At 39.9% G+C, this 12,064-nt stretch overlaps 1 protein-coding gene across 2 annotated transcripts in view; it reads right to left on the bottom strand.

Annotated features, from left to right (window-relative positions):
- Positions 1-8,307, bottom strand: part of CD53 (CD53 molecule) — a 32,327-nt gene extending 24,020 nt beyond the window's left edge. The window contains exon 1 of one of the 2 annotated variants that reach the window (XM_027096232.1): positions 8,106-8,307. Coding sequence is in view for 1 of the 2 variants with exons in the window: in XM_027096231.1 (XP_026952032.1) it covers positions 4,167-4,194 (28 nt within the window). In the remaining variant the exon portion in view is untranslated. Of the gene's footprint in view, positions 1-4,166; positions 4,219-8,105 lie in introns of those variants that run through there. The other variant, XM_027096231.1, reaches the window with a different exon arrangement.
- Between the last annotated feature and the right edge of the window lie 3,757 nt (positions 8,308-12,064).

The raw sequence follows: 12,064 nt of genomic DNA, 5'->3' as shown, positions 1-12,064 counted from the left end.
TGTATTGGACTTGCTGCGCCTCCTGGACTTGGGTGGCTATTTCCTTTCCTATGTTAGGGAAGTTTATGACTATAATCTCTGCAAATGTTTTCTCTGATCATTTCTCTCTCTCTTCTCCTTCTGGGGCCCCTATAATGCAAATGTTGTTGCATTTAATGCTGTCCCAGAGGTCTCTTATGCTGTCTTCATTTCTTTTCATTCTTTTTTCTTTATTCTGTTTCTCAGCAGTGAATTCCACCATTCTGTCTTCCAGGTCCCTTATCCATTCTTCTGCCTCAGTTATTCTGCTATTGATTCCTTCTAGTGTAGTTTTCATTTCAGTTATTTTATTATTCATCTCTGTTTGTTTGTTCTTTAATTCTTCTATGTCTTTGTTAAACATTTCTTGCAGCTTCTCGATCTTTGCCTCCATTCTTTTTCCGAGGTCCTGGATCATCTTAACTATCATTATTCTGAATTCTTTTTCTGGAAGGTTGCCTATCTCTGCTTCATTTGGTTGTTTTTCTGGGGTTTTATCTTGTTCCTTCATCTGGTATAGAGGCCTCTGCCTTTTCATCTTGTCTATCTTTCTCTGAATGTGGTTTTTGTCTCACAGGCTGCAGGATTGTAGTTATTCTTCCTTCTGTGTCTTCCCTCTGGTAGATGAGTCTATCTAAGAGGCTTGTGTAGGTTTCCTGATGGGAAGTACTGGTGGTGGGTAGAGCTGACTGTTCCTCTTCAGTTTTTTTTTTTTAGAGGAAAATTTACAACTTTATTTATTTATTTATTTATTTATTTATTTATTGTATTGTTAATTTACAGTGTTTGTAGTTAGGTTTTATGCATGTATACATATGTTAAAAGGTTCTTCCTAATTTCCTCCTGTCCATCTCTCCAAATTCATAGCAACGTTCTTGGTCTTATACTTTAAAATCTAGCAAGTAACATTGAATACTTTTCTCCATTCTTCCTTCCTTACCTTTGCTCAGCAGTCCTTTGCTGGAATTTGCCCCTTTCTTTCCCTGTGGCCCCTTAATTAGGTTAGCTACTAATCATCCTGAGTCTAGGCTCACTAGACTGTCATCTTCTTGAGGGATTCATCTTTGAATCCTCGAGGCCTAACACAGTACCTAATTACACTAAAAAAGTAAGATGGTTGAATGAACAAATGACTGGAACTTTGCTCATTAACTCTAAATTATCTTGTGTAGTGGAATAAACATGACACTGCAAAGTGAGGAGCTTTGGGCTTGAGATTTATTGTGCCATTAATCTAATCTTTTAGACATTGAAAATAACTGACCCAGAAGAAGACTGGGCCAGATGCCTCCTAGAGTCATCTCATGTCCAATATCTTCAGATCCTGTGACAGCTGCTTCAGGACCCTGTAATCTAATTGTCCACAGAGCACCAACTAATGAGGTGCCCACAAACCTGTGGATATCCCCACTGATTCTTTCCTTCACAGACAGGAAAAAGAACCTCTTTCTCCTTCCTGATTTTCCACTTAGACTTGCACCAAACGGAAGGAGAAAAGCCGCCCATTTTGTGAAGATCATTACTACTTTTACCATATGCAACAATGAACCCAGTTTTTACATAAATCAAGAGAGAATTCCCCTTTCCTTTCTTCACTGTAGCTGGTCAGTTATTGAGTCTCCACCCCTTCCAACCCCACTGGAAAAACTGACACCCCTCTGCAGTCAAAATCTGTGACTAATGTGGCCCTGTGAAGAAAGCCCCTGACGTCAGTTTCCAGGAAACCTCTGTGACTGAACTGCAGTTAATTGCAGCACCTCCCACACCCAACGTGGAGGCCAGGGAGGAAGTTCACCCTTTACTAATTTTCCTCCAAGCAAAGAGCTCAGGCTGATAAGCTGTCTCATGGATTTCTAGTTCAATCTCTTTCTTTTCTTTAACCCATATGCGGGTCATCTAATACAGTGTTGAAGGTAATCAAGCTTAGAAGTGGCTAAAGTTGGACAGAAGTTTCAAGAAACTATCAATTCTTGCTCTCCAGCCTTATCTGATCCAATTTTAGATTTGGAGCCACAGCAAGACAGCTTTGGTGTTACACGGACTATTAGATTTATGAGATGTTAATAAATATTCCTCAAACAAACAAACAAAACCAAACAAAACCATAGGGAATGAGAGGTATCCATGGTCAATAATTTTGGAAGTGAGATTAAATAAAAATAAAACATAAAATAATGAACAGTTTTTTTAATGAGTGACTTCTGTGAAAACTGATATGTACTAATGTACATTGTGGGTGTCTAAGAGAAAAGTCTACTTATATAACTACAAACCTATTCATATATTACAGGTTACTTATTAACAGCTCAGAGAACATAGTGTTCCATGGAACACAGTTTGACAAACACTAGTAACGGATGCGGGCAAGTTTAGTTTTGAATTCTAGCAGTGGTACATACCAGAAGTATGGCCCTAGGCAATTTCCTTAATCTCTCTAACTTTTCCAATTTCCTCATCTTTAAAATGGTGATACATTAATGCATACCTCATAGGTTGTTCTGAGAGTTAAATGAGATAATATTTCCTGGATGGTTCAGTATCAGAGTGCCTGGTTCAGTGAAAACTGAGGAAAAGATCAAGTTCAGAGCTTCCCTAACAGTCAATTCTTAAGGGTGACTCTGAAATTTCTGCTAGATTTTCAGGAATAAAATACATTGGGTGCCAGAACACCTTTTTAGTAATCCTTTGCTTGTTTCATTTTTTGTAAATATCTTTTTAAAAAAGTTTTGTGTGTTCTTGTGAAAAAATTTAAACCATAAAGAGAGCACAAAGAAGAAAACATAAAATTTTCTGAAACTCCACATCCCAGAGATAACCACCATTAACATTTTTGGTGAACATCTTTCCAGACATTTCTTGATATACAGATCTATTTGGTAATTTAAATAGAAGAACATGTAATGTTCTTACATCCAGCAAGGTAAGTATTGGCTTCCCATTTATTCCTACACAGAGTCTGTGGAGGTCTTTAATTCATCACTGAACAATATTGGGGCCATTATTAACATAAGTTTTTTTCTAAATAGGAAAGGAAATCTGTTCTCCATGAGGGCTCCCAAATTATGGCTGTCTTGACAAAATAAATTTAGATAAATGATATAGTTCACTGAACTCTGCAAAATGCCAAGCTCTTCATAAATAAATTTTATTTATAATCCTCATATCAACCTCATAACTTAGGTGTCAATAGCCCCACTTTTCAAACAGGAAGTCCAAGACTCAGACAGCCTATGTAACTGGCACAAGATCACCCAGCTAATAATCAACAACGACAGGGCACAGGCCAAGGTCTTTCAGTCTCCCAAGCCTACGTTCCTTTCATTGTCCCAGGTTCTGAGTTCTTACCTCCCACTTCCCAACTCAACTCCCCCCACTGCAATGTGATGAGCCTCCAGGAGGACTCCTTCCATCTTTCAGTCTGAACCCCTGTGAGCAGTGGCTGAGGTAGGATGTGGGTTTTAGATTTCTGTCTATTCATGGAGTAATAAGTTACAGGGGAAAGGGTGATACTAAAATTAAACCAAATCAAACCATCAACTTTCATGTATTAGTTTCCTCTCACCTCTCCATCACTTTGTCAAAGGAATGTGTCTGTCATCTTATTCTTCCCTGAAATTGTGTTCAGGTGAAAATTTCCTTTCAAGGCTGTCCTCAAAGGAGAGGAATTGGTGATTTATAAAAGAGAGAAAGAAGCAAGAAGCAAAGAGAAGAGAAGAAATGAGGAAAAACAAATCCAGATTATCTTGGGGGTCTCATTTTCCTCCATTTGGGAGCTTAGGAAGATCATCACTCAACAGAAAAATCATAGATGCTCCTAGCAGCTGAGCTGAGACAGGGACTTATATAACAAGGGCTCTCTGTAAATCAGGAACAGTTACATAAAACAGTTACCATTGTTCCAGAGTCAGTGGACTAGTGGTTCTCTTTCCTTAGCATAAAATATGTAGAATTTTGCTGTGGAGGGTCCCTGTCCTAGAGACCTGTCCATGGTGTGTTCAGGCAAGCTATGCCCATGGTGGACAAGGCTCTCTGTGGGATAATGAAAGCCGTTTCTGTGATATTCCTAACAAAAGTTGGAATAGCCTGAATCTAGTCACAAGGAAACATCAGAAATACCAAAATGGAGAGACAGTCTAGAAAATACTTGCCTGTACTCTTCAAGAATATCAGCATCATGAAACACAAAGAAAGACTCAGGAACCGTTCCAGATAGGAGACTAGAGAGACGATGGTGTAAAACAATGTATGATCAGAGATTTCCCTTTGCTGTAAAATATATTAGTAGGCAATTGGTGGAATCTGAATAAAATCTATAGAGTGGTAATAGTATTTTATCAGTGTTAAAATCTTGATTTTGATATTGTAAAGTGGATATATAAGAGGATGTTTTCGTTTGTAGAAAATACACACTAAAACACTTAAGGGGAAAAGATATCATGTCAGCAATTACTCTCAAATGAGAAAGCTGGAGAAGGATAAAGAAAATGTGATAAAACGTTAATATTTGAGAAATCTGAATGAAGGGGGTTCAGAAATTCTTGGTATTGTTTTTGTAACTTTTCTGTAAGTACAAATTTTTGTCAAAATAAAAAGTAAAAAAAAAAAAAAGTTGAACATAAGTAAATGATCTGAAGGATACCTATCTTGAAATCATTACGATTTAAGTCCCTCATGGTATAAATACTGTGATTCTACAATAACTATGTTTAGAAGAATAAACCATGGGATAATTCTTTAAGGCCTCTATTTGTTCATAATATAGAGTAAATATTAAGCCATGAGTTCAAATTTACTTGAATAAATTTTAAAAGATGTGAGTTATTGAAATCATTTCTCACCTTTATTCTTTAGTTCTCCTGAAATATAAAATGTCAAACAAAAGTTTGACAAATTAAATAGATATTAAATACTTGATTTGTTAGCATATTGATTTCAGATCATCTGGATTTATAGTTAAGTTGTATTTTCATGTCTACCTATGTTAAAAAGCACTGGAAACTTCTTTATGTGAACAAATAACACAGTTTAATGATGCCTATTTAAAAAGAAGTCTATAAGAAAAGGTGTATAATGTAGTGTGGAGAAAAGAACATTTCACAGAGACTCAGGAAACATTCTAGATAACTAGTTAAGTAATTTTATGACTTTGAACAAGTCACCTGACCTGAAAAATATACAGATTGGAATGTTATAATAGCAAAACAGGGCTCCCACTATGAGTTGGACAATTTATTTAAGCTTAAATAATCTCTAAGTTCCCTTTAAGTGTCAACATTCTAACACTTGGAATATAGTGCATTTATTTTAAATGTTTGTGGAAATGTATCCTTGTGGCTGAACAACTTTTGGCCATAGCTAGGATGTATTGTTGCTACTGCTTGGGTAGGAACTCTACTGTGAAATGGGAAATGAATAGAGGAATTGCCTCTATATCCCAACACAGAGATGGATGGCCTGAGGGCTCACCCACTGGCTTTGGAAAAATGTTATCTTCCTCTTTCAGAAGGCCTACTTCCAGACGGCCTTCCCAAACTGACCACCCAAGCACCAGTTGCAATCCTCTCCTCCTCTGTCCCAGCAGCCACCCTGGAGACCCACTCTGCAGAGCTGTCTAATGTCTCTGCATTAGACATTCAGTGCTCTGCACCTGCAGTGGCAGCTGGGTCCTGGAGGTTCCTGAAGGCAAGTGTCCAGTCTCTAGGCCCATGGTGATCTGCACACATTGGATGCTCACTCGGTACAGGAAGTACTGTAGGCTGACTATTTCAGGAACATAAACCAAACCACCATGACTAAATCAACACAGCATTTCCGGAAACAGAAGCTGAGGGAAAGAGAATGTCTGTAACCTTGCAAAAAGCTCCACCTTTCACTTAAATCTAGGGGGAAAACCTAGGTTGAAGAAGAAGAAATCTCTCACCCTCATTTCAAGCCACATTCCATCAAGCCTGTCAAGTGGAGGTTTCAGGCATAGCTCCATCCAGGGCTGGGCTTGGGACCCTCCTGGTTAGAGATCTTGCCTTCCACTTTCAGGTGTTGGGGTTCTAGAACCAAGTAGGAGAAATTTCCTACTTCCTGTGGTCCTGCAACCATGGTTTGTTATAGTCCAATCTCATTTTCTTACTCTCATCTCTAGCATGCCTGGGTGTTCACATTTCTTTGAGTTTGCATATACTGTGTCTTGTCTGAAATGCCATTACCCCCAGTCTCCATAGCAAACTCATCCTTCCCTGAAAATGAACCCAAGCAGTCACCTCTCCCAGGGAGTCTTTGGCACACTCCTGAACTCCTACATTTTGTGCACACACTTGCTCCATTATAGAAAAGTTCACATTGTGTCATAATTTTGTATTGCTGTGTCTGTCCTTCATGTTACTCTACAAATGCTTTGAAATTGATAACCACATCAGTTATCCTTGGGTCTCCAGTGTTTAGCATATGCCTAGCTGCTGGCATGTTGCAAAGTAGGAGTGAGGAAGTTTAAACAGACCTCAGGTCCTAGTCTGAAGCCCTCTGCACGGTCAGAAGTCAACCTGAGGACATAAGAAACTAAAGACCAACAGAGTTTGAGGTTTCCAGTGTGTGTCTCTTGTCAATTACCAAATGCAAGGTCACTTAGATAGTAGTAGATGTAAAAAAGGCTGGGCTTTGAATCATTCCTTGCTGGCATAAAGGTGTCCAATCCTTTCATTTAAAGGTTAAATACTCTAACTGGCCTACACAGGAAACATCACAGGAAATCATGTTTCAGTTCAACCTCTGCTCTAATTCAACCACAATTTCAAAATAGTGCAGATTCTGGTAGAGATTGAGAAAGCAAAACTTCTTTGTTTAGCCAGCAGCTAAGATTCTGCTTTTGTTCAGTTCTCTTCCAAAGCCCTTGCATAAATATCTGATATTTCTTATCTCCCAAGGGAGTTCCTTAAGGGCAAGATTGTTTTTTGGACAAATATCTTCCTTCTACTTTGCCCCTTCCTCCCAGGCACAGTGCCTGGCCCTAGGAGCTACTTAACATCTGATTATTTTTTAAATTCAAAGTGCAATAGTCCCTGAGGTGCTTTGGGAATCTACAGCCCTTTTCCCCATTCCCATGCCTCATTGTTAGGTGGGTGAGTGTGGTTCTAGGGGACTTTCCTCTCCATTCCCAGTAAGATCCTTGCAAATATTGGAAGGAGAAAGCTTTCATCTAGAGTTCCCTGTGGTAACCTTACCCCCAGTGACTATAGTGGTTACAGAAAGCCAGGACCAAAGCTTAGCTATCACTTTCTGAGTCCGTAAGACCTCAGTTATTAGTTATGGGGCCTGAATTAGAAATCATTGCAATATCAAGTTTGTTTTGCAAGTCATGCAAAGTTGGTGCACATCATATTATATTTATCAATATTCTTGTTTTGAATACTAAGGATACTTTTATTTGGGGGAAACCTGAGGATCACAGTGGTCTTCCTGCCCTTTAAAAACAACAAATCTAAGCATCTCTTAGTGGTGTCTAGCTTTTACTTCTCGAAATACAGGTTCTGAGCATGTCCTGTGTCCTTGACTCTGAGTTGGGTATTGTGATTTATATCAGTCCTTCTGTTTAGTGTCTCTGAGGAATCACAGTGGGAGTCACTAACTTTACTTCTGAGAATTTCTCAGATGAAGAAGATCTGCATCTCCCAGCTACCTTTTAAAATAACTATGACTGTTGGTTCTCTGCTCACTTTAAAATCACAAGACAAATCTTCTGAAGATCAGCACATGTAGGAAATCTCCCCAGCTTCATCTTGGACAGATGGCTCTGGTCAACAGAAATGACCAGACCCAAATTCAAGTTCTGAAGCAATTTAAGCACATAAATGCCCTGACCCAAAGAGATATCAGATAATGGGAATCCAGTTAATTGAAACTCCTTCCAGCCTGATTGCCTTTTGAGGGTCACTAGAATCTTGTTCATAATTTTACTACCTGCAGTAAATATTTGCAAAAGTTTCAGGAAATTGTAGTTACTAGAGAGGTATATAGAGACTCCTAAGAAGATACCCTAGCCCACATAATATGGTTCAGGTCTCTGCTCTCAAACAAGGTTAAAATATCACCAATCTTACCTTTTGCAGGCTCTTTTCCTCAGTCCTTTAGGCAAAATTGGTGATTATCAATGGGGCGCCGAGACAAGGCTGGTAACACGGAAGTTGGGGCTATTTGTGTAAAAGGAGAAGTGAAGGGGGAATAAATGTGATCACACTGTGATGACAGGAAGCCCAGATGAGGAGACAGAGGAAGTGGGGCTGGGCCCGCCCTCTTTAGCCTCAAAGATACAATCCTTCCCCTGAGGCTTTTTAGAAGCTTACTCCACAACCCACCCAAATGTCTAAACCAGTTTCTCTGCAACTCAGGAAAATCTCAATGACCAAGTTGGTTCAGGTAGGAATCTGTGAGAACTGGTGGGTTCTGGGGAGATTTTGACATTGTTTTTTGTCTAGAAAAGGGCAGTGCTTCTCAATCAAGGTGACATCTCAGAATTACCTGTGGATCTGTTCAAGGATAAGTAGGCCTGACCCCACCATACTTCTCCAGTCCCATTCAGGTAGACAGACTTGAGTGGAACCCAAGAATCAATATTTTAAGAAGTTTTCTAGGACTGAGACTTAGGAATGTCTCTTAAGCCATTCCACCTTCTCTCCACCCTCCCTCCAACTACCTTCCAGAAGATCTGTAGTCTCCAGTTTGATTGGGTCACTATTTTCAGATTTCCATGTCTCAAAAGCTGGACTGTCCTTATGTAAGGGTACTTTCAGGAGCAAACTCCAAGGCACAATCCAGCGGGCACTAGTAGAAATGATTTGGTTAGTAGAGGGAGCTCCAGGTTTAGAGTCCCAACATCTGGGTTTCAGTCTAAGCTTTATTTCTGTTAGCTGTGAGATACTGAGAAACTCTCAACCTCTCAGCTTCAGTTTATTAATAGTAACATCCAATAATAATTCTACTATCTTCCTTTGCCCTGAGACACTAAGATTCTGGAACAACTTCTGGCCAGGGTTGGCTCATGGGGAAAGCTGAGTTAAACAAAGAAGAAAATGTTCTTTATTGCAGACTGTGCTGTGTTAGTCCTTAATATTCTCTTAACATTCCCTAAATATGTAGCTTTTCCCAAACTTGTTAGATCATAGAACAATGTGTGTGTGTGTGTGTGTGTGTGTGTGTGTGTGTGGTATTTCTCAGGGAACAATTTTTCAGTGTAATTGTACTTCAGGAAATGCTGTTATAAACTTTCCTCTCTTCAGCTGGCATCACTCTGAGAAATCACTGCCCCTCACCCGAGGCCGCTGAAGTGGAGTAATTGAGGAAAGACTTCTTGATGAGTTTGATTACTATGTCTCTGTGTCAAAGATTCACATCTCTATGTGCAACCTGGTCTCTCACTTGAGCACCACACAGGAACCTCAAGTACAGTAGCCAAAATTCAGCTTAGTAAACTCAGCTTCCTCCCACTCAGCCTGATTTCCACCCCCTCACCCCCATTACCATCTCAGGGAAAGATTGACTAAACTCTCAGTTGCCCAAGTCAGATTCAAAGCATCCTTTTAGGCTACTCTTTCTCCCACACTACCACATATTATTGCTAAAAAATGATTAAAGAAGACAATTTTGGTGACAGGAGCAAATTTTATTTAACACTTCTTGAAGTAGACAGTCTCCATTCAGAGAACTGCAAAGTGGGGCAGAAAGCAGGAAGCTTTTATAGAATAGAAAATAAAGAGCAAAGAAGAGAAAAAGAGAAAAATATCTGGTTGACTGGGGCCACATAGTCAAATTTGCTTGGGGTGAGAAGGAACAAGGAAATAAGTATAGAGCCTAGAGTTGATGTGTTGACCAGTCAAGCAAAGCATTTACAAGGACACAAAAGTTATAAAAAATTTCAGTTTGCTGACATGGCACCTGGGGCAGGAGCATCTCTATCCTGGGCCTAAAGAGTTATGTCAATGTTATCAACCAAAAAGTGTTTTAAATTATACCTTTGCCTAAATGTTTTTCAAATCAGGCTACTTCTTATCACTCCAGGGCCATTACACTAATCTTTATCTCTCTCCTGGGTCACTGGATACCAGCCTCCTTCAAGATCAGCTTGGATGTTTTCTGCCTCAGTCTTGAACAGCCTTTTAAACAGTCTTTTGAACAGTCTTTTAAAAATGCATATTTAATCATGTCACTCCCCACTTTAAACTCTTCAATAGGACAGACTCTGGGAGGGCTCACACCAAGGAGTATATCCCAGAACTTCTGCTGCCAGTGTCCTTGTCCCCACAGTGAAACAGAGCCACTCCCGGCCTCTGCAGGAGACCCTCCAACACTAGCAACCATTTCAGGGGAAATGTAAGCAATCTGTCCTGTTCCTCTGATCTTAGCCTGGAGTTCTGATGTCTGCAAGCACTTCTCATCTCTCAGAAAGCTGCCCCTCCAAGAGCAGAGGCAGCAAGAGGACGTGTGTGCAGGGGTCCACGTGGGGAAGCAGTAGGGACAGAGCCTGGAACCACCTCCTGGTTCTCCCTCCAGAGACACAAGGAAAACAAGAACTAGCAAGAGCTTGACAAACGCCTGGCTTTGAATTGGAGACCATTCACCTGCCTATTGCTTCATTCCTGGAAATTTCACTGCAACTAAGTAAGGAAAAAAAAAATACCTGAAAGAAAGAAAGCAAAAAAAAATATACCCAAGAAATCCTAAAGAACACCATGTGGATGAAAGGCTCTTGGTGCTCCAGCCAGAAGTCAGTGCTGTGCCTCTGAGGTGGGAGAGCCAACTTCAGGACATCAGTCCACAAGAAACCTCCCAGCTCCACATAATATCAAATGGCTAAAATCTCCCAGAGATCTCCATCTCAATGCCAAGACCCAGCTTCACTCAATGACCAGCAAGCTACAGTGCTGGACACCTTATGCCAAACAACTAGCAAGACAGGAACACAGCCCCATCCATTAGCAGAGAGGCTGCCTAAAATCATAATAAGGCTACAGACACCCGAAAACACACCACCAGACGTGGACCGGCCCACCAGAAAGACAATATCCAGCCTCATCCACGAGAACACAGGCACTAGTCCCCTCCACCAGGAAACCTACACAACCAACTGAACCAACCTTAGCCAATTGGGACAGACACTAAAAACAAAGGGAACTAAGAAACTGCAACCTGAAAAAAGGAGACCCCAAACACAGTAAGTTAAGCAAAATGAAAAGACAGAAAAACACACAGCTGATGAAGGAGTAAGTTAAAAACCCACCAGACCTAACAAATGAAGAGAAAATAGGCAGTCTACCTGAAAAAGAATTCAGAATAATGATAGTGAAGATGATCCAAAATATTGGAAATAGAATAGAGAAAATGCAAGAAACATTTAACAAGGGCCTAGAAGAAAAAGAAGAAACAAGCAATGATGAACAACACAATAAATGAAATTAAAAATACTCTAGAAGGGATCAATAGGAGAATAACTGAGGCAGAAGAACGGATAAGTGACCTGGAAGATAAAATAGTGGAAATAACTACTGCAGAGCAGAATAAAGAGAAAAGAATGAAAAGAACTGAGGACAGTCTCAGAGACTTCTGGGACAACATAAAACACACCAACATTCGCATTATAGTGGTCCCAGAAAAGAAGAGAAAAAGAAAGGGCCTGAGAAAATATTTGAAGAGATTATAGTTGAAAACTTCCCTAATATAGGAAAGAAAATAGTTAATCAAGTCCAGGAAGCACAGAGAGTCCCATACAGGATGACTCTGAGGAGAAACATGCCAAGACACATATTAATCAAAGTGTCAAAAATTAAATACAAAGAAAGCACATTAAAAGCAGCAAGGGAAAAACAACAAATAACAAACAAGGGAATCCCCATAAGGTTAACAGATGACCTTTCAGCAGAAACTCTGCATGCCAGAAGGGATTGGCAGGACATATTTAAAGTGATGAAGGAGAAAAACCTGCAACCAAGATTATTCTACACAGCAAGGATCTCATTCAGATCTGATGGAGAAATTAAAACCTTTACAGTCAAGCAAAAGCTGAGAG

Source organism: Aethalodelphis obliquidens, unplaced genomic scaffold (genome assembly GCF_003676395.1).
Source record: "Aethalodelphis obliquidens isolate GAN/ISIS:26980383/991018 unplaced genomic scaffold, ASM367639v1 scaffold100, whole genome shotgun sequence".
Taxonomy (NCBI): Eukaryota; Metazoa; Chordata; class Mammalia; order Artiodactyla; family Delphinidae; genus Aethalodelphis; species Aethalodelphis obliquidens.
Note: the sequence above shows the minus strand (reverse complement) of the source record. Positions and strands in the feature narration are given on the sequence as shown.